Source organism: Chiloscyllium punctatum, chromosome 13, assembly GCF_047496795.1.
Source record: "Chiloscyllium punctatum isolate Juve2018m chromosome 13, sChiPun1.3, whole genome shotgun sequence".
Lineage (NCBI taxonomy): Eukaryota > Metazoa > Chordata > Chondrichthyes > Orectolobiformes > Hemiscylliidae > Chiloscyllium > Chiloscyllium punctatum.
In genome coordinates this window covers 85264613-85284677 of record NC_092751.1, presented here as the reverse complement: position 1 = coordinate 85284677, position 20065 = coordinate 85264613, and the positions used below count along the sequence as shown (strand labels likewise).

Genomic DNA, 20065 nt, shown 5'->3' with positions numbered 1-20065 from the left:
ACTTGTCCGTACTTGTCCTACCTGCCTATCTCCTTTTCCACCTATCCACTCCACCCTCTCCTCCCTGACCTATCACCTTCATCCCCTCCCCCACTCACCCATTGTACTCTATGCTACTTTCTCCCCACCCCCACCCTCCTCTAGCTTATCTCTCCACGCTTCAGGCTCACTGCCTTTATTCCTGATGAAGGGCTTTTGCCCGAAACGTCGATTTCGAAGCTACTTGGATGCTGCCTGAACTGCTGTGCTCTTCCAGCACCACTAATCCAGAATCTGGTTTCCAGCATCTGCAGTCATTTTTTTTACCCTACAGTGAAGTTAGTTCAACGCTGGCTAATGGTGTGAATCTACTGTACACGTTAATCTTGTGCAATGCACAAGAGAACGATGGTGATGAGGTTGGGATGGAATTTTCTTCTACATTTCATTTCAGGTGTTCAGGATGAAGAGTATTTTGACATTTCTTGAAAATCTTAAAGCATATTTTGAGGAAATTTGAGTCATGTGCAAATTTGCAGCTTTTGCGCCAATCGTGCTCAGGTATGAGGTAGCAGTGTATGTAACTGAAGAAATGGCAAAAAGGGTGTGTGGAATGCATTACCCCATTGCCTATGGGACAAAGGGCTCAAGTGTCTGTTCAGGGAATATTTGTGAATGGTTTCTCTCTGTGAGAACTAGATGGTTTACTCTCATTATTCTCTGCAGCTCCCCTCATTAGTTGAGTCCCAGGCCTTTATGGTGCCCATCTCATGGTATTTTCCCTCTCGCCAATGCCAGAACTTCTTGATATTCCTAATGCCAGTGCCATTTTTAAAGCTGGGCTGTGTACCCAGTTGAGTGCTGCCAGTCAGGAGTTACTCTTCATAGTGCACTCAGTGGAAGGGGAGGCAAAATAAGTGTTTCTGAGAGTGTAGCAGACTCTTCATTTGAAATGCAAGAGCTCACTCAGAACGGTATTAAACTACACAGGTTAGCCACTCTTAATGTCATCCCATCTTACTACCCTGTCTACTTGAATTCTGCTGTTTCCCCAGTACTCAGTGTAACCTACCATCTTCTCAAAGTTCAACATGGAAATGTCACATACTGGAAGGACTTTAACAGGTGAAAATATTCACTTTTATTCACCAACAGCAAAAGCAAAGGGGAAAAAAACAAACAAAAGCTGCATTCCTTTGGGAACAGATGGGGATCTGTCTTTCAAACAAATCAACAAGAGATCAGCTATTCAGCCTGGTTTGGCTTGGAGTAACCAACACGCGATCATGCACAAGATGATGTTCTTCCTGCTCCTCCTCTAAGGTCTGTGTTCACTCTCCCAGCTCTTCAGCCTCTATCACCTCCCTCATTGCTTGCTCCAGTTGTGCAGATGCAAGGATTATCGAGTGCTCTCCGTCTGGAGTCTACTGCAAATACCACTCGCCCCACCTTCAGGAGGTCTGTCGCCTACTCTGTGACATCCCTGGTTGAAGAATGGATTTTGCTCAGTCTCAAGTCAGGGGGGAACGGACCATTGTTCCAGAAGGTAGTCCTGGTCTCCCAGTAACATCTGTGTAAAGCATTCAGCCCTTGATGGGTTACCATACAGGTAGGCCATGACATGCTTCCACATGGAACTGTGACGCATTCCAATGGATGCAGCACCAGTCTCGATACAGGGACTTTATTTTAGCGAACACAGTACAAGTCCATGTCACGCAAATAAAGCAGGAGATTGTAATTACTGTGTGATTGGTGAAACCTTGCCCCCACCCCCAAAATCACCCAAGAAAGGCAGCATTGTATATCAATGAATACTTACTGTTCAAGATGAGAGGCAATTAGGTCTGCGCCCTTGTCTAACCTAAGAGCAGGGATTGACTTTGTGAATTGTAGCCAACTAGTGCCACTTAATGTTACCTGGGATTAAGTCTTATCGTCATTTCTGTGAAGCAATTTGTACTGACTAATTACACAGTTAAAAATCACACAACATCAGGTTATAGTCTAACAGGTTTATTTGGAAGCACTAGCTTTCAGAGTGTTGTTCCTTCAACAGGTAGCTACACGTTAATTTCTCTTGAAGTGGAAGGGAGGCAGGAGCTTGCCTTGGGTAGTAGGTATAGCAAAAATTGAGAAATGTTGAGTCTATGCCCAAAATCACATGCCAAAACTATTGAGGTTTTGAGAAGTTGGTTTGCAATTTCTCGCTTCCCAAAGCAGTTGGTGTCAGATATTTGTTGAGAGTTGACAAGAGTTGGAAATATTTCCAAATGGGAAAGGAGACATCTGCAGAAAGAGGTGCACAACTTTAGGGTGTGAGACGTGAAAGTGACAGAGGGTGTAGAGGATGGTCTGGGTATTACACATGAGTCCCACATTCAAGGGATGGGCTGCTGGTGGATTGCCTGGGTGTGCTGCATTCAGTAATGTGAGAAATTGATGGCGCAAGTGGGTAGCACTCATCATTTGAAGGTGCATTCATTTACAATATAGTCATTAAACTTCTTATGAGACTGTTAACAGGTCTTCAGAGGGAGAGAGACAAAAAAAACTGCAGATGCTGGAATCTAAAGTAGACAGGCAGGAGGCTGGAAGCACACAGCAAGCCAGGCAGCTTCAGGAGGTGGAGAAGTTGATGTTTCGGGTGTAACCCTTCTTCAGCATAGGGGGTGGGTGGGGGAGGGGAGATGCAGATAAAGGGGATGGTGGGGGCAGGGTGGTGAAGTGGGGATAGGTAAAGACATGTAGAGGGTACGACCTGGTTGGTCAATGAGAGGAATGAATCAGTTTGGTGGCTGGGGGAATTGACAAGTGGATGGGGGGGAAGGGCTGGGAAGGGAGTCAGGAGATGGGAAGGGAGGTTGTTAGAAATTGGAGATCTCAATGTTGAGTTTTTTAGGCTGTAGGCTGCCCAGACGGAAGAGGAGGTGTTATTCCTTCAGTTTGTAGTGTGGTTTGTTGTGGCAATGGAGGAGGCCAAGGATGGTCATGTCGGAAAGGGAGTTACTGGGGGAATTGAAATGGGTGGTGACTGGGATGTCTGGTTGGCCCCTGCGGGCCCAGCTGCGATGCTCAGTGAACTGTTCCCTAAGTAGAGAAGACCACGTTGGGAGCACCTAACGCAGTAAACTAGGTTGGAGGAGAGGCAGGTGAACCTCTGTCTCACCTGGAAGGACTGTTTGGGGCCCTGGATGGAGGTGAGGGGGGGGGTTGGTGTATCAGCAGGTTTTGTATCTTTTCCGGTTGCGGGGGAGGTACCTGGGGGTTTTGGGGGCGCGGATGGTGGGGAGAGTTGTGTGAACCACGGACTGTCAAAGAGAACGGTCCTTATGGAAGGCAGTGAGGGGTGGGGAGGGGAAGATGTTCTTGGTGGTGGGGTCTAGTTGGAGTTGGCTGAAGTATTTAAGGATGATGCATTGGATGAGTGCCCATGGCCACCCCCTGGATTTGGAGGAAATGGGAGGAGTTAAAGGAAATGTCATTGAGTGTGAGGACTACCTTGGCGAGGCGGAAGAAGATGCAGACTTCGCCGCCGCTTCCCATTCCTTCTGAATGTTCTCCTGCCACCACTCCATTCCCACCAAGAGAAACATGGCGTCCCTCCACACACCCTGGCCAGCACGTAGGCTGAATCAGGATTGCAGGACTCCCAACCTCTTCCACACTCTGGGCAGCCAATTAGATTCATAAGAACAAGGAGCAGGAGGTAAGCCATTCAGCCCCTGAAGTCTGCTGTGGCATTTAATATGATCATGGCTGATCTCAGCTTAGACTCAACTCCACTTCCTTGCCTGTCCCCCATAACTCTTCAACAAATGAAAAACTTGTCTCTCCCCTCCTTAAACTTACTCAGTGTCTCAGCATCAGTCACCCTCTGGGATGCTGTGCTTTGCCAGATTTATGACCATTTGAGAGACATTTGGTCAAATGATTAACACTGGGGTTTTCTGTGCTGTATGACTCCATGTGTCCACTATAATTGCCCTTTGAAATGGGCTAGTATGCCATTCAGTTGTATAAAGAATGATTAATTCCAAGAAAAATAGCCCTTCTGAGGTGAACTAGAAGTGTCTTTTTCAAGGAAACATAAGGTAGACAGTAAATGTGTCCTTGTCTCTACCCACTTCTTGAGAACAAACATTTAAAAATGACTGTTGCAAGCCCAGAAATACAACCCAATCACTGTAACGGTGGGTTATCAGAGTGCCAGTCACCAAGTGATTGTGAGTGGCAAAATGTACCAATGTAAACTGGACATCAAGACACACCTCTGCCAGTCCAGGAAGTACAAGATTTCCCCTGGATACAGCCTTGTTCCAAGAATAGGCATTGGATCAGTTAGAAACATAGTGAGAAATACTGTGCGGGATGTAAGGATTATTAGAGATGTGTACAACACAAAGTATCAAACGCACACCAAAATGTACAACTCGAAGACTAACTGCATTAGCACAGAAGTGCTTTGAAGCCCATTGGATATTTAAGATGAGAAGAGGAGCAGGATTTGTACAATTAATGATAGGGCCTTGGGTAGTGTTGTAGAACGAAAGGACCTTGGGGTTCAGGTACATAATTCTTTGAAGTTTGCATCACAGGTAGACAGCACACTTGCCTTCATTGCTCAGACCTTTGACTAGAGGAGTTGGGAAGTCATGTTGAGGTTGTACAGGAAATTGGAGAGGCCTCCTCTGGATTACTGTGTGCAGTTCTGGTTGCCCTGCTATACGAAGGATATTACTAAGCTGGAGAGGATTCAGAAGAGATTGACCAGATGTTGCTGGGTATGGCAGGTTTAGATTAGATTAGATTTCCTACAGTGTGGAAATAGGCCCTTCAGCCCAACACATCCACACTGACCCATTTCCCTCTGACTTATGCACCTAACACTACGGGCAATTTAGCACGGCCAATTCACCTAGCCTGCACACCTTTGGACTTTGGGAGGAAACTGAAGCACCCGGAGGAAACCCATGCAGACACGGGGAGAATGTGCAAACTCCACACAGACAGTCATCCGAGGCTGAAATCGAACCTGGGTCCCTGGCGCTGTGAGGCAGCAATTCTAACCACTGAGCCACCGTGCTGCCCATAATAAGTTATAAAGTTAAAGTTATAAAGAAAGGTTGGAGAGGCTAGGACATTTTTTTCACTAGAGCATAGGAGGTTAAGAGGTGTCCTTATACAGCTTTATAAAATCATGAAGGTATAAATAGGGTTAATGGAAGGTGTCTTTTCCCTAGAATGGGAGATTAGAGCTCTATAAAATCATGAGGGGTATAGATAGAGTTAATTGTAGGGGCCTTTTGACTAGGATGAGGCATTTCAAGATGAGGGGATGTATTTTTAAGATGAGAGGAGAGATTTAAAAAGACATGAGGGGTAATTTTTTTTATAGAGAGGATGGTTCATGTGTGGAATGAACTTCCTGAGAAAGTAACGGGATCAGGTACAGTTACAACGTTTAAAAGATACATTTAAGTTCATGAATAGGAAAGGTTTGGAGGGATATGGGCCAGGAGCTGGCAGATGGGACCAGTTTAATTTGGGATTATGTTCAGCATGGACTGGTTGGACCGAAAGGTCTGTTTCCATGTTGTATAATACGATGAAACTTCCCAGTGGCTCTCTGCACCGACAGTGGCCAGTTTCAGAGCTGGGAGCAGGGCTCCACGGAGAGTGACAGCACCTCCTCCCTACAGGGATATGACAGGAGTCTACAGATACTCGGTGGAGGAGCTGCTTTGCTGTAACGTCCCTTTTATTCAAAAAATTAATTTCCTTGCCAGGGGCATCGTCCTCTGAATAGCCCAAACAGTGACTGCTTTTGCACCCTCAGCCCCACAGGCAGGGTCAGGACACAGAAATCATGCCGTTTCTTGGCTCCTGTAACTGTAGCCTGCCCTTTAACACAAGTTCCAGGCTGACACTGCATTGCAGCACTGACAGTGGGTTGTACTGTCAGAGGCTGTGGCTTCCTGATGACATATTAAACTGAGAACCCTCTCTGCACCCTCACATAAACACAGAAATCCCTTCCATTCCAAAGAAGTGTGTGGGAGTTTGCCTTGACGTTTTGATGAATATTTACCCCTTAATCAGTCCCCAAACCCAGAATTTCAGCTCTGTAAGGGGCTGAAAGGGTTAAAATCGAAGCATGCCTGCTATGACGATGTCAGAGGGACTTGGTGGGAGACCTGGTTGTTTAAAACAAGAGCCACTTTTCATTAAAATCAGGAATTGGTATCCTTGACCCTGTCAGATGAAGGGGGCCTTGTATGTCTCACCTCCCTCCCAAACTCGTAAAGGATGATGGGGCAGCAAACCCGGGCCACAAATAGCCCCATCCAACATGGTGCTCCACAGACCGGATTGTTCAGATGGCAGTAACCACGGTGCTGTCCCTGGGATCTTGCTGTGTATAACTTGGCTGCAATACTTTGTGCACTATAACAGTGAAAAGTCTTCATAAAATCCAATGGCTGTGAAACACTTTACGGTAAAAACAATGACTGCAGAGGCTGGAAACCAGATTCTGGATTAGTGGTGCTGGAAGAGCACAGCAGTTCAGGCAGCATCCGAGGAGCAGTAAAATCGATGTTTCGGGCAAAAGCCCTTCATCAGGAATAAAGGCAGTGAGCCTGAAGCTTGGAGAGATAAGCTAGAGGAGGGTGGGGGTGGGGAGAAAGTAGCATAGAGTTCAATGGGTGAATGGGGGAGGGGATGAAGGTGATAGGTCAGGGAGGAGGGTGGAGTGGATAGATGGAAAAGGAGATAGGCAGGTAGGACAAGTCATGGGGACAGTGCTGAGCTGGAAGTTTGGAACTAGGGTGAGGTGGGGGAAGGGGAAATGAGGAAGCTGTTGAAGTCCACATTGATGCCCTGGGGTTGAAGTGTTCTGAGGCGGAAGATGAGGCGTTCTTCCTCCAGGCGTCTGGTGGTGAGGGAGCAGCGGTGAAGGAGGCCCATGACCTCCATGTGCTCAGCACAGTGGGAGGGGGAGTTGAAATATTGGGCCACAGGGTGGTGTGGTTGATTGGTGCGGGTGTCCCGGAGATGTTCCCTAAAGTGCTCTGCTAGGAGGCGTCCAGTCTCCCCAATGTAGAGGCGACCGCATCAAGAGCAACGGATACAATAAATTATATTAATGGATGTGCAAGTAAAACTTTGATGGATGTGGAAGGCTCCTTTAGGGTGCCTAGTGGTCTTGTGTGGTGCTATATAAAGTCAAATCTTCCTTCTTAATGCAAAACTATTAGCCGTTTTGCAATTTTTCTCTCTTGCTCACGGGATGAGGGCATTGCTGGCTGGGTTAGCATTTATTGCCCATCCCTAATTGCCCAGAGGGCAGTTAAGCGTCAACCAATTGCTGTGGGTCTGGGGTCACATGACCTCATCTGCTAAGGATGGCAGATTTCCTTCTCTCAGGACATTAGAGACCCAAATGGGTTTTTATTCCTGGCAAAGATAGTAGGAACTGGCACAGCCTTAGGCGAACCTGAGCCATCTGCAGCACAAAATGGGAAAACAGGGGGGTGCTAGTGATTAACTGAGACCTGAAATTCATATAGACTAACCAGTGGAGACCTGAATGAAGAAAGCCCTCTGGCTCAGTTCCTGGCAGGAGGGGAGCAGGACGATGCACACACAACCCGCCCAGTCCGAAGGCTGAGAGAGTTTGTTCTCCTCTATGCAGACTCTCTGATTCACTTGGGCCTTCTCTGTAAATTGCCACCAATAAGCCAGCAGACTGGCCATACTCCTGTAACCTGCAGGGCTATGGGCCAAAAGCTGCAAAATGGGATTAGGTTGGGAGGCTGTTTTCTGTGACTTCTCTGGTTCTACAGATCTCCAAATGTCCTCCCAGTTGTAGCTCTTGTCACACCCTGGGACCATCAGATAATGACAATGCACGGTGGTTCACAGTGCCAGGGCCCCGCCTTCAATTCTAGTCTTGGGTGGATTTCCTCCGGGTGCTCCAGTTTCCTCCCACAGTCCAAAGGTGCGCAGGTTAGCTGGTTTGGCCATGGTACAGGGTGGGTCAGTTTTGTTTCTCTTCAGAGGGTTGGTGCAGACTCAATGGGCTGAATGGCCTCTTTCAGCACTGTAGACTTTCTATGGTTCTATTGGAATTATATGACACACTTGAAAACATGCACGCACAACAGAAAACATAATCTGAATGGCATCACATGTACCATGTTGTAAACTGAAAATTATTCAAACAGTTTTGTCTATTCCTCTAGTGCTGAAGGAGCTGGTTGCAACAGGCTCTCTGGAGACGTTGGAAGGACAGCAAACAATCAAAGCATTCATAAATCCAAGTAAGTCCCAGTTCAGGCAAAACAAAAATGGATTTACATTAGAAAGACTAACTTTGTTTCTCTCTCCACTGATGTTGCCAGACTTGCTGAGTTTCTTTGGGGACTGGGGTGGGAATAGACTTGTAGCACAATGGTAGAATGCCTACCTCTCAGCTAGGAGAGCCAGATTCAAGTCCTACCTATTCCAGAGGTGTGTAATACAATCTCTGAACAAATTGATTATAATATTTCCTCCCCCGTTGTAACTGGGTTTGTTTTGTTAATTTATGGGTGAATGAGCAATATTCAGCTCCATCTTTGATCCAAGTGACCAGGATTGGCCTCAGAAAGGAACAGCCATATTGTCACTTGTTATCTGAGAAAGAGCTCTTCAAATTCCTGGGGGTTGCCATTGACCATAAACTGAATTGGACTAGTCTTATAGATACAGTAGGCCTATCTCCCATTTACAATGCACAAGTCAGGAATATGATGGAATAGTCTGCATTTGCTTGGATGGATGCAGCTCAAACAACCCTCAAAAAGTTTGACATCATCCAGGACAAAGCAGCTTGCTTGATTGATACCACACCCACAAACATCTACGTGCTCCATCACCGACATCAGTAGCAGCAGTGTGTACCATCTACAAGATGTACTTGCAGCAACTTCACACACCTCCTTTGACAGCATCTTCCAAACCTGCAACTTCAACTAAAAGTTGAAGAGTGTGGTGCTGGAAAAGCACAGCCGATCAGGCAGCATCCGAACAACAGGAGAATTGAGGTTTCAAGCATAAGCCTGAACCATTGAATCTCCTGCTCCTCGGATGCTGCCTGACCTGCTGTGCTTTTCCAGCACCACACTCTTTGACGCTGATCCCCAGCATCTGCAGTCCTCACTTTCTCCTACCTTCAATAAAATGTTAAAGGCAGCAAATGCTTGGGAACACCATGTTCCCCACTGTGTTGCTGTTCTATCGTTGTTACTGGATCAAATTCCTAGAAGTCCCTCACGAACAGCATTGTGAGCAAACCAGTCCTCCCCAAGGACTGCCGAGATTTAAGAGAGTAGTGCATCATGACTTTCTCAAGGACAAGTCGAGACAGGCCTGGGGCCTAGTCAATAACACCCATATTCCATGAACTAATTTTTCAAAAAAACAAGGTAGATTGCCAAACAAAAGTGGTTTTGATAGACCTTTCAGAGGGGTCATTTTAAATGGCAGAGCAGTGCAACAGGACCCAGCCCTTTCAAATTGGGATCAAAGTGTGTCCTCCAGATGGTGAAATAAGTCATAGCTCTAAATTGGAATCTGGCACATTCATACTTTACAACTCTTTACACTTGACATTTAGCAATCCTCAGTAGTAATATAACATGAAATCGAACACACGGATGACCCGAAGATCACGAAGCAGAGTTCATTATTCCACCAGCGTCAGATCATTACAAACATGAGCGTTCTCCCCGTATCTGCGTAGGTTTCCATCAGATGCTTCGGTTTCCACCCACAGTCCAAAGACCTGCAAGCTAGATGGATTGGGCATGCAAAATTACCCCCAGTGTCCAGGGATGTCTATGTTACTCGCATTAACTATGGAAAATGCAAGGCCAAAGGGTAAGGCCAGGGGGATGGGTCTGAGTGGGATGCTCTTCAGAGGATCATTGTGGGCGTGATGGGCCAAATGGCCTGTTTCCACATTGTAGGGATTCTATGGATGAAGGGAAATCAAAGTTAAACAAGGAGGTATTTAGTGTATTTATAGAGAGTTAAGTCTGTGACTTACATTGAGTTGAGGAATCCTTCTGCTCCTTCTTCCCCTGAGACCTCCCTCCCCTAAAGACCTTGTTTCTTCCAGAGAGGGTCTGATTGACTGCTCTGGCTGCTTTCCCTCACCATCACCAGCTGCTGCTGGAGGTTCAGTTGCAGTGATTCAGAGCATGAGTTATTTGGTTTGATGCCATATTTATAGTTGATGACTGGGCTAACATGAGAATGCTCATGCAAATACCATGAAGACTGTACCTGACTCGTGCAACGTTACAATATTAAATATTTTACATTTAAGATCACATACTATTTGACTGTGAGCAAGGACTAATATCTCGGAATGATTTGTGCCTGAAGCTTGAGAGATACATAACTGATGCAAATTTAAGATTCAACTACAGCATCTACTACGCCGAGGTTGGATTTAAGAGACATTCTGAAATATCCATCGCACAGCAGAGATGGTACGGACCATTGTGTTTGATTCATGGACTGAGAGGTTTTCTGGTTTTAATAAATATTCCAATCTGTGATCCCCTGAGAAGCTCCATAGTAAAGTATCAGATCATAAACCTATTTCAAAGGGAGAGTAGGTGGTACTACTATATCTGACTTGAGAATGCTGATTGGAAGAGAGGAATTGGGATTTTGCTCCTGGACTGTGCTATGGCTCAGATTAATGTAGATACAGAGTGAAAAATGTAGAAAGTCATTCCATCCCTCATTACTATCTTCCCTGATCTCCATGAGAACAAAATCCAAAGGATTAAATAACCATGGAAAGAATCCCAACAGTGCTAGTGTTTGTAGATATGTGGGTAGTAGAGCTTTTCCCTACTTTACACTGGATGGGTTTATGAAAAGGAAGGGTTTAGAGGGATACAGGCTATGTGCTGGCAAATGGGACTAGATTAATTTAGGATATCTGGTCAGCATGGACGGGTTGGACCGAAGGGTCTGTTTCCGTGCTATACAGCTCAATGACTCTATGGCTATGAACTGGGTCTACGAATGCTGAGAGTGGCTGCAAAAACTTTGATCATTCGGAATTTAACACTGGTTTCCCCTGCTTTCAAACAGCATTGCTGGATCCCTGTCACCAACTCAGTGGAGAGACAGAGGTTCGTCCTGTTGCTTTGTGACCCGGCCCTAGTTTCTGCTCTCAGCACAGAAATCAGCGAGACAGGGCCTGGATTCTCTAGATTTTAGAAGTGGTTAGGCTCAGTGGTGAAACTTTGAACATCCTTATAGGGCTCCTCAAGGGAAGGATGGTTCCCCCAGTCTGGTGGGAAGGCGTCTGGAACCAGGAGATGCAGTCAGAGAAAGGGGGAAGCCATTTGGAACTGAGATACAGAGAAATCTCTTCATCTAGAGGGTGGTGAATCTTTGGAATTCACTACACCAGATGGTTGTGGAAGCTCAGTCATTGAGTGTAGACAAGTTAGGGTTCATTAGATTTCTTACAGGGATAGTGAGGGAACATGACTTTGAAATCAGTAATGATCTAGTTTAATGTGGTCCAGGCTTAATGGACAAGTACTGCTCCCACTTCCCATTACACGTTAACAATTAACCAGATTACATTCAAAGAAATCAAAGCCAATGGAAGCTGGAATATTACTGTATACTTTGTTCGACTTGGTTTAAAGCTTTGAGTTAAAGTTGCGAGGACTTGGAATCAGATTCTGAAACCCAGATTGGGCCTGGCTCTCCTCTCACGGACCTGTGGACCTACTTGGCTGGAGTGAAGCTCAGAGACTCAGGTGGAAAGATAGCTGGAGATTCTCAATTTTCCTGTTTTAAAGATTTGGAACATTGGGAGTTTGAGTTGCTGACCTCCGTATGCACCCACATTCCCATGGGAATGGGAATGGGAGAAGAACCCTTGCCTCAAGATTGGTGAATTAAACAGAGAGGAAGGAGTTTAAGAATGTTCAGAACAGGATATACCTTCTGATCTTCAGGCCTGCTCACGACTGCTCTGAAACCCAAACCATTTTCCTGCTGTCCACCAGTTCATGCAAACTTATCAACTAAATAAAATCTTTTGCTCAGTCTTGAAAATTTCAATTGGCCCCAGCATCCACAGCTTTTTTTGAGAGAGAATGTCAGAAAGCGTTAAGCACCAGACCAAATCCCCTCAAAATATATTAAGAAGATAGCCTAGCTTCTAAACGTTTCCTATTTTAAAGGTAGCTGTAAGGTGTTGCATTCCAGATGAAATTTGATTGGTCAATCCACTCAACTTTAAGCAAAAGATACTTTATTTTTACACCACAGTTAAAATACAGACAAAATAAAAATAAAAGAATAGGGATTGTTGAGAAAATTTGTAGCTCAGGTTGATGATAAGTATGTAAGTCAGCTCACTGAGCTGGTAGGTTTATTTTCAGATGTTTCGTCACCATGGCTAGGTAGCATTTTAGATTAGGTTCCATACAGTGTGGAAACAGGCCCTTCGGCCCAACAAGTCCACACCGATCCTCCGAAGAGTAACCTACTCAGTCCCATTTTCCTCTGACTAACGCACCTAACAGTCACCCAAGACAGTCACCCAAGGCTGGAATTGAACCGGGGAGGCAGCAGTGCTAACCACTGAGCCACCGTGCCACTCTATATCATCAGTGAGAGTCTCCGGTGAAGCGCTGGTGGTATGTCTTGCCTCTGGTTAGAATGCAACACACACATCCTAGGTCAGGTGAAGCAAAGACATGCACAAGAATTTTTAGAGGAATGACATTCTAACCAGAACTCAATAAACACACCGATTTAAATCCCATCTATCTTCCCTTGAAAAAAAAGGAAATGACATCACCTACCTTAAGAAATCAAGTCCTGTAAATAGAGAGGCGGGACATATCACCAGCGCTTCACTGGAGACTCTCACTGATCATGTTACCTAGTCATGGTGATGAAATTTCTGAAAACAAATCTTCCAGCTCAGCGAGCTAACTTACATACATAAAAGAATAGGCTTAACTGTAATTCTACTGAAATGTTTAACAAAATAATATGTATAGAAACTACAGCCAGTTTATTGTTGCAATATATTAATATCCCATAAACACACCCTTGACAAAGGCAAATTCAATGAAATAGATTGTCTCACATGCAATCCAGCAGCAGGAAGAGAACACCAGTTTTTAACTGTAATAGAGAGAGGAATAAGAGCTTCCACATCCAGCTTCAAGACCCCAACAAGTGCAGAAAGCTATATCTAAAAATCTTGGTTCTGTGGGATCTTGACCCCACTTATTCAGGCTGCTTCTATTGTGCCAACATTCTTTAAACGTCCAAGGCCTCTCAAGCTTTTTACTTTATTGGTATTGAGCAGGCTGTCTTCATTAACTGTCTTCTCTTAAAGCTATAGTATCGCCATAATAGAAACAGAAAATATGAAAAGTAGGCCATTCAGCCCATCCAGATGGCTCCACCATTCAATAAGATCATGGCTGATACAGCTCAAAGGCATTTCCTTACTCTAGCTCCATACCCTTGATATCTTTAATATCTAGAAATCCAGTCCCCCTCGTGATCAAAGTACTTGCTGATTTGCTCTCCTAAATGGTCTGAATGTTCAGAAGAGTTCTGGCTTGAATGCTGACCTGAAGAAGTCTCCCTTTGAGAGGGGTGGCGGGGGGGGGGGGGGCGTGGAGAGAGAGAAAGAGAGAGAGAGAGAGAGAGAGACGAGCAGCCAGCAGAAACTATCCCTCATTGCTGGTCCCACAAACATCCCTAGGGTAACCTTTATTGTGTTGGCAGTATCGCCTGGAGACAGCTGTGGCTACATATCCAGTCTGGTCAGTCACAGAATAAAAACAACAAATCAGCTCTTTGCAGGAAGCATACTCTCTCCTCAATCAGGAAGTCCCGAGATTGACCCCATGGAATTCTCTGTAATTGACCGGAAATCTTGCGGCTTTCAATGCTTCTACTTGCTGGTTATTTTGAAACTGGTGAAATACAGAACTGTGTGTTAGGGCCTGGCCTGGGCAGGGCAGCACCTTCTGTACATTGAACAACAGCAACAACGGTGCTCCATTACTCTGTTCCCAGCGACAGGATGGAAATCAGCTCTATCAAACTTATATAAATTGTTAACACCTTATTCATTCAGGAAATGTCAATCCTTTGCCATTGCCTTGGTGTTTTCAGAAATTAAAGATTGATCAAGAACATTCCTGCCTGTGACCTGGGAGAAAATTCAAAGGGACTTGCAAAAAAAACCTTTTAAATTTTCCTGGGACAATTTTGTTAATTACTTGTAAAATTATCAGTGATCATTTAGGCTGTTTACAGGGTAGTCAAGAATTATTTACATAAATAATGAAGTATTTACACGTTCCAATTAGTACAGGAATTTTGGTGATAAATAGGGATGGATTGAGGGGCTAGGGGATGTAAGGCTCAGGAATACCCTGAATTAGAATCATTACCTTCAAGTGATTATAATCTACCTCCCCACGTAACTATTTTGTTTATTCATTACTGACAGAAGCCTCTCATATGGCGCTTTATCATAGGCCTTTTTCTTAACTTCAGATCATTATATCACTTTAACTCATTGTCTTGGGTTATCGCTTAAACAATCTCTGATAATGGTCCTTTTCCTTATATAAAAAAACTTCAGCGACTTCTGCCGTATAATTTTCCTTCTGGTTCCTGAATGTCCTTTCATCAATTTCTAAATATTTATTGGAACAACTCGTTGCATTCTCAATAAGGGTTTATGCTACATTACGTGGGTAGGGTAATGTTACACCTGTTGGTGAACTCAGTCAGATAATGAGCAGTGGGATGGTATCTAAACAGCTAAGGAAATCACCCGTGTGGTCTTGCTTACTGTTTAATAGTTTGGCAGGTAGATGATGATGCAGGCAGCTGGGAAATCCAATCATTGAGATTTTATCTTCTATTGCTATTATACCCTTGTTTCTCATTGATCCTGAGAGCTGCACCTAATTCAGCATAGAATCTAGTTTCACTTAGCGCAGGAACAGTTGCTGTGGTGATTCTCGTCTCATTACAACAAGGGAAAGGGGACAATTTGTCCTCGTTCCTAGACCTGGGATAGAGCCCAGAAGATATTCCCTCATAAATAATGTTGTAACGGTGAGTTCGGGATAAGATCAATCAACTAAGCCTAAGCCGGAATCAAGCTCTGGGCCTCCTTGTTCCATTCCATTGAGGGGGTGCATTAGTAACCTATTCTGTGGAAACAGCATTTCAATGAGTCAATTGTCAAACAGCCTCCCCTGAAAGGGGAGCAATTAAAATGAAAATTGCACCAATTAAAATAACCTTTTAGGATTTGGCATTGAGTAATTTGAGCCACAGCATGATCTATGTGTGCTTAACTCCATCAATAAACACATTGATTTAGATCCCATTTACCTTCCCTTGAAAAAAAGAACCAGAAATGACATCACCCACCTTAAGGAACCAAGACCTATAAATAGAGAGGTGGGACATATCACCAACACTTCACTGGAGACTCTCACTGACGATGTTACCTAGTCATGATGATGAACCGTCTGAAAACAAACCTTCCAGCTCAGCGAGCTAACTTACACATTTAGAATAGGTAACTGTCAACTCATGGTTCCTAAAGCTCTCAAGCAGAGGGTGGGGATGGTGCATTGTTTCCTCTAGCTCTGGTGTAGATATTTTTAATCAAAGTTCAAAGTTGCTGGAGCAGGTATACCTTCTGGCTCAGAGATAGAGACACTATCACTGCCTTGATAACTTTGTGGTAGACTTATTGATGGAGATTGTTCCTGCAATGCGTTAATAATTACAGTTTTACTCTATTTGAGACCACCAGGATAGCAGAGGATGAATGTAACAGGTCACAGAGTTTCTTGCACCAGTGAATTCCAATGTATTAATTACTTCCCAAATCTTTCTGAAGTATCATCAGAAAATGCTGAAAATACTCAGCGTTGAAGTGTTGGGAGAAAGATCATGAAAAAGCTGATGAACCGTCACAGTCAGAAATATTATTTGTTTCTCTAATCACTGTGCTTGCCTGACTTGCTGAGTATTTCCAACATTTGCAGGGTTTGAACCTGCGCAGCTCTTTGTGGAGCTCAGCAGTGAGTAGTTTTAGTGTGATGCGTCTGATGCTGCCTGGACTTATGCTCTTTTCATTTTGCTGTAGCAGAACACATTACATCAAATGATGATCTGCAGGGATCAGACTTGAAGCTGCATCTTCCACAGGACGATGTTTCTGCCACCACTGCCTCGACTCAGCCCTTCCAGGAACTCCTGAACAACCTTTCGCAAATTAATCCCTCGATTGAAAACAAGGAAAACAGAACAGGTACAGCCCAGCCTTAGTCTCTGAAACCTGAATGCCTATTGTGGTACCTGAAATACTTAAGAGCTGAAACCTTTGCTTCAAAACATAGAACAAATTTGATTGAAGTCTTCAAAATGAGACCACACTTAGAGTCTATTTCAACTGTGTAGATTATCAAGGTCCCAGGTACGTTGGTATCTCTAAATAGTTATGTACATACCTCGATTTGCAAAGGATTGGTAGATTTTGGATCATGAAAGGTTGTTGGAATTAAATTCTATAAAGAACTTCAAATAGATTTGTACTTTAAAGGACTCATTTGCAGAGTAATGGGGATAAAGTTGGAATTTGGGATTAAATGGAGCAGTTTTCAAGGAGCTGGGATGGATGCACCAGGTCAAGTAGTTTCTTTCAGCAGCAAGTTCACTGCAAGCATTCAAAGATGATCAGGTTGTGTTCTCCAGAGTATATGACCGTAAGCTGCCATCAATAGATTTTACCTTCCAGAACAGTGTCACTGAAAGACAACCTATGAATAATGCTGTTTTAAAAACACATTTAAAACCAGCACAGCAGACATCACCCATGATTGCTCACCTGCACCTCCTGGTGGCTGTTTCCCTTAACACCAAAACGAGACTCATTGCTTAAATCAACTGCTTCTCATGCTGGAACTGTTCTGACGGCTTGTAGCATCCAAAGGGACCAGATAAAGGCTGAGAGTGATTTTTCTGACAGTAAGTCCTATAACTTCAAATCTGAACAAAGTGAATCACGCCAGCAATGTTGTCATAATGGGGTCAGAGGGCACTTTGATGCTTTGCCATGAGATGAAATGCAAAATAAATAGAAATAGGTTTAAAGTAGCAAATAACATTATTGCTGCCTAGGGCGTGTTCATTGAATGTCAGGTTCAGAGTCTAGACAGAAACTGAATTTTTCTCGGTCCACATCATTTTAATCTTTCTGCTCACACAGTCAAAACTGGATCCATAAATTTCTTGTTTTGGAGTCTTTTCTTTCCCCTCAGATGTTAGCGACAGCAACTCTCTATCCTTTTCTTCCCCAAACTCCACTATTTCTAAGAACCTTGTTTCTGGAGTTCTGGCCTGTCATGAATTCTGTGCTCTTGTCATCACTGTCCTTGCTATACTCTGCTCGCTTTCTGTCCTGCAGATCAATGATGGCAAGACAATGCCTTCAAGTTACTCAAACCCAGCCCCAACTCCCTTATACTGAGCTGATGTTCCTTGGCAGTATATACCATTCTGTCCCATTTGTTACTGAACTGTCTAGCTCTATCATCTTGGAGCCTTCTTCTTCGACCAAACCACTTTGCTATCAATCGTAAAAGCTGCTTTTAATTTTAGAAGCTTAATTCATTAGCTCATGAGTTTGTTTTTCTCAGTTATTCATCACTGCTCCTTCTACTCTGCGTTCTTTCTTTCCACCCTTTTCTTCTTACACATAGATACAGAATGAGGCTGTTTTGAAGGTCTCGTAGAATTGTGATGTGGATAGTCAGCTAAAATATCTTACACTCGCCTTACATTAAACATATTTTGGTTTTACAGAATTTCTTGCGCTTCAGGATGTATTAAAAACTCATGTTGAAAGTTACTTGAGACAACATCTTCATTCCTTGTGGACAACCTTTGACAAAAGCTTGCAGGACCTCTCTGATATAGTTCTCAACTTATCAAAAGATATAGAAGTCAACACAAAGAATATTAATGGGCTTTTGTCACAGCGAACTCCTCAAAGGGAACTAGAGGAAATCAGCACTAAGTTACAGTCAAAACTTGACGAGAACACTGATCAACTACAGAAGATTAAAAACATGTTAAGTGATCAACAACGGAAATTTGATTATGAATTGCATACCCAGAAGGTTAATCTCGATCACAACCTAACCATGATTAAAACCGAGACAGATCTAAAAATCAAGCGCAGTCAGAAGATCATTCAGATGAAATCACACTTTCTGGATAATGCAACAGCTGAGCTGAAGGAAGAACAAGGCAGACTATGGCAACAAATTCACACATTAAATCATCGGCTTTCAAAGATCACTGAGCTCAAAGACTCAAAATCATGTCCATCATGCAACTCAAAACATATCCACCAAGTCCGAGGATTGTCAAAACAGGACTTTGATCACCTTAGGGAAACCATTGAGATACATTCAAGGAATCTTACACACTTAAGCAGAATCTTTGGACTGTATCATCCTATGTCAAAAGTGCCTACTGATATTGAGCAACAGTTGGAGAAGAATGAATCAAGTTGTGCACTACTGGTAGCTGGTCTGAAAAGAGAAGTTAATCAAAAATTGAATGACACAAATATTGTTTTGAGAGAGAACATTTTGAGACTGAATGTTTCCTTTAATAATCAAAGTTCAAATCGGGAGGAACATATTTACAACCTTGACAATGATGTGAAAGAACTGAAACGAAAGTTATACAGCATGCTAGAAGGTGACCAGATTTGTGACTGTCAAAATTTAATTCAGGATTATGTTGTAGTTGTTAATAGTTTAAGGAATGCCAGTAACTTCATGGACAAAATATATTTCGACCTGAGTGATCTTAAACAGCAGGAGCTTGACCTAAGAATTAATTTAAATTATTCTGTTCAAGATCTGTTCAGGTCTTTGCAACAAAAACATCAGGACGTACAGAACGTCTTATACTTGCACCAAAAAGAAGTTGGAACTTTGACCGAAAACATCGCAACACTCAAGAAAAACTTCACAATGATTATGGGAGAAATTAGCCATTTAAAAAAAATTGATGCTACCTTGGATTCTTGGATTAAGTACCTCAATAGTTCCTTCAATTCCCTTTTGGAAGATACTTTGAGGCACACAGTCATTCTGCAGAGTGTAACGGGGCAGGACATACTGGAGATCACATCTGAAGACGCACCAGGGCTCCAAAAGCTCTCTATTAGCAATTTAAATCAAAACTTTAATCTGACACAGGAAGACCTTGTTCTCCATAAAATGATTTTGGAAAGCATCAACAACAGGTTGCATATACTTGAACAGTCAAATGATAAAATTAAGGAATTAATTAGGTCTGATCATAGCAAAAATGTTTCGAGGGAAAACTCTTCAGAAATAGCTGATAGAGACCACCGTTCCCTTGAATACATGGAACCAAAGTACGAGGCAGTGGAAAAGGAACAGATGGATGATTCAAAATACGATTCCAATGAAATATCAACAATTAAAAAAGACTTTGAGACATTGAATTTGCAAGTAACTAAACTGGAAGCCCATTGTAATAGTGAGGCCCTTTATTACAATCGGAGCTTCGAACAGATAAAGCAATTGATCGTTGAGTCCGTGAACACTGTGCAGTCAGACGTGTCGTCTCTGAAACAGCACCTTGATGGTCACATCTCTATGTTTCAGAAGCTCATTGGGAACAGGAGTAATCTTTTTACGAATGGGACATTTCGTATTGGACGAGGTGGCTTCGGCTCCAAACGAATGAGGAAACAGCACAGACAAAGCCATGAGGGCAACAAACTGCTGGGGTTTTATGGAAATTCCTCAACTGTAGTGAATCAAATTAACATCCCTGATATACAAGGTGACTGCATTGTTTATCAATTGTACAGGAATGTGACTTTTGAACATTATACCTCTTCATTCATTTTAAATCCTCCATAACCTTCAGCTTAAACCAGCCTCTG

The 20065-nt window shown here is 43.5% G+C and overlaps 1 protein-coding gene across 2 annotated transcripts in view; it reads left to right on the top strand.

Annotated features, from left to right (window-relative positions):
• Positions 1–20065, top strand: part of mmrn2a (multimerin 2a) — a 49192-nt gene that overhangs the window by 17684 nt on the left and 11443 nt on the right. Inside the window, exons 4-6 of one of the 2 annotated variants that reach the window (XM_072583057.1) lie at positions 8226–8303; positions 16220–16381; positions 17935–19962. In XM_072583057.1, the coding sequence (XP_072439158.1) occupies positions 8226–8303; positions 16220–16381; positions 17935–19962 (2268 nt within the window). Of the gene's footprint in view, positions 1–8225; positions 8304–16216; positions 16382–17934; positions 19963–20065 lie in introns of both variants that reach the window. The other variant, XM_072583056.1, reaches the window with a different exon arrangement.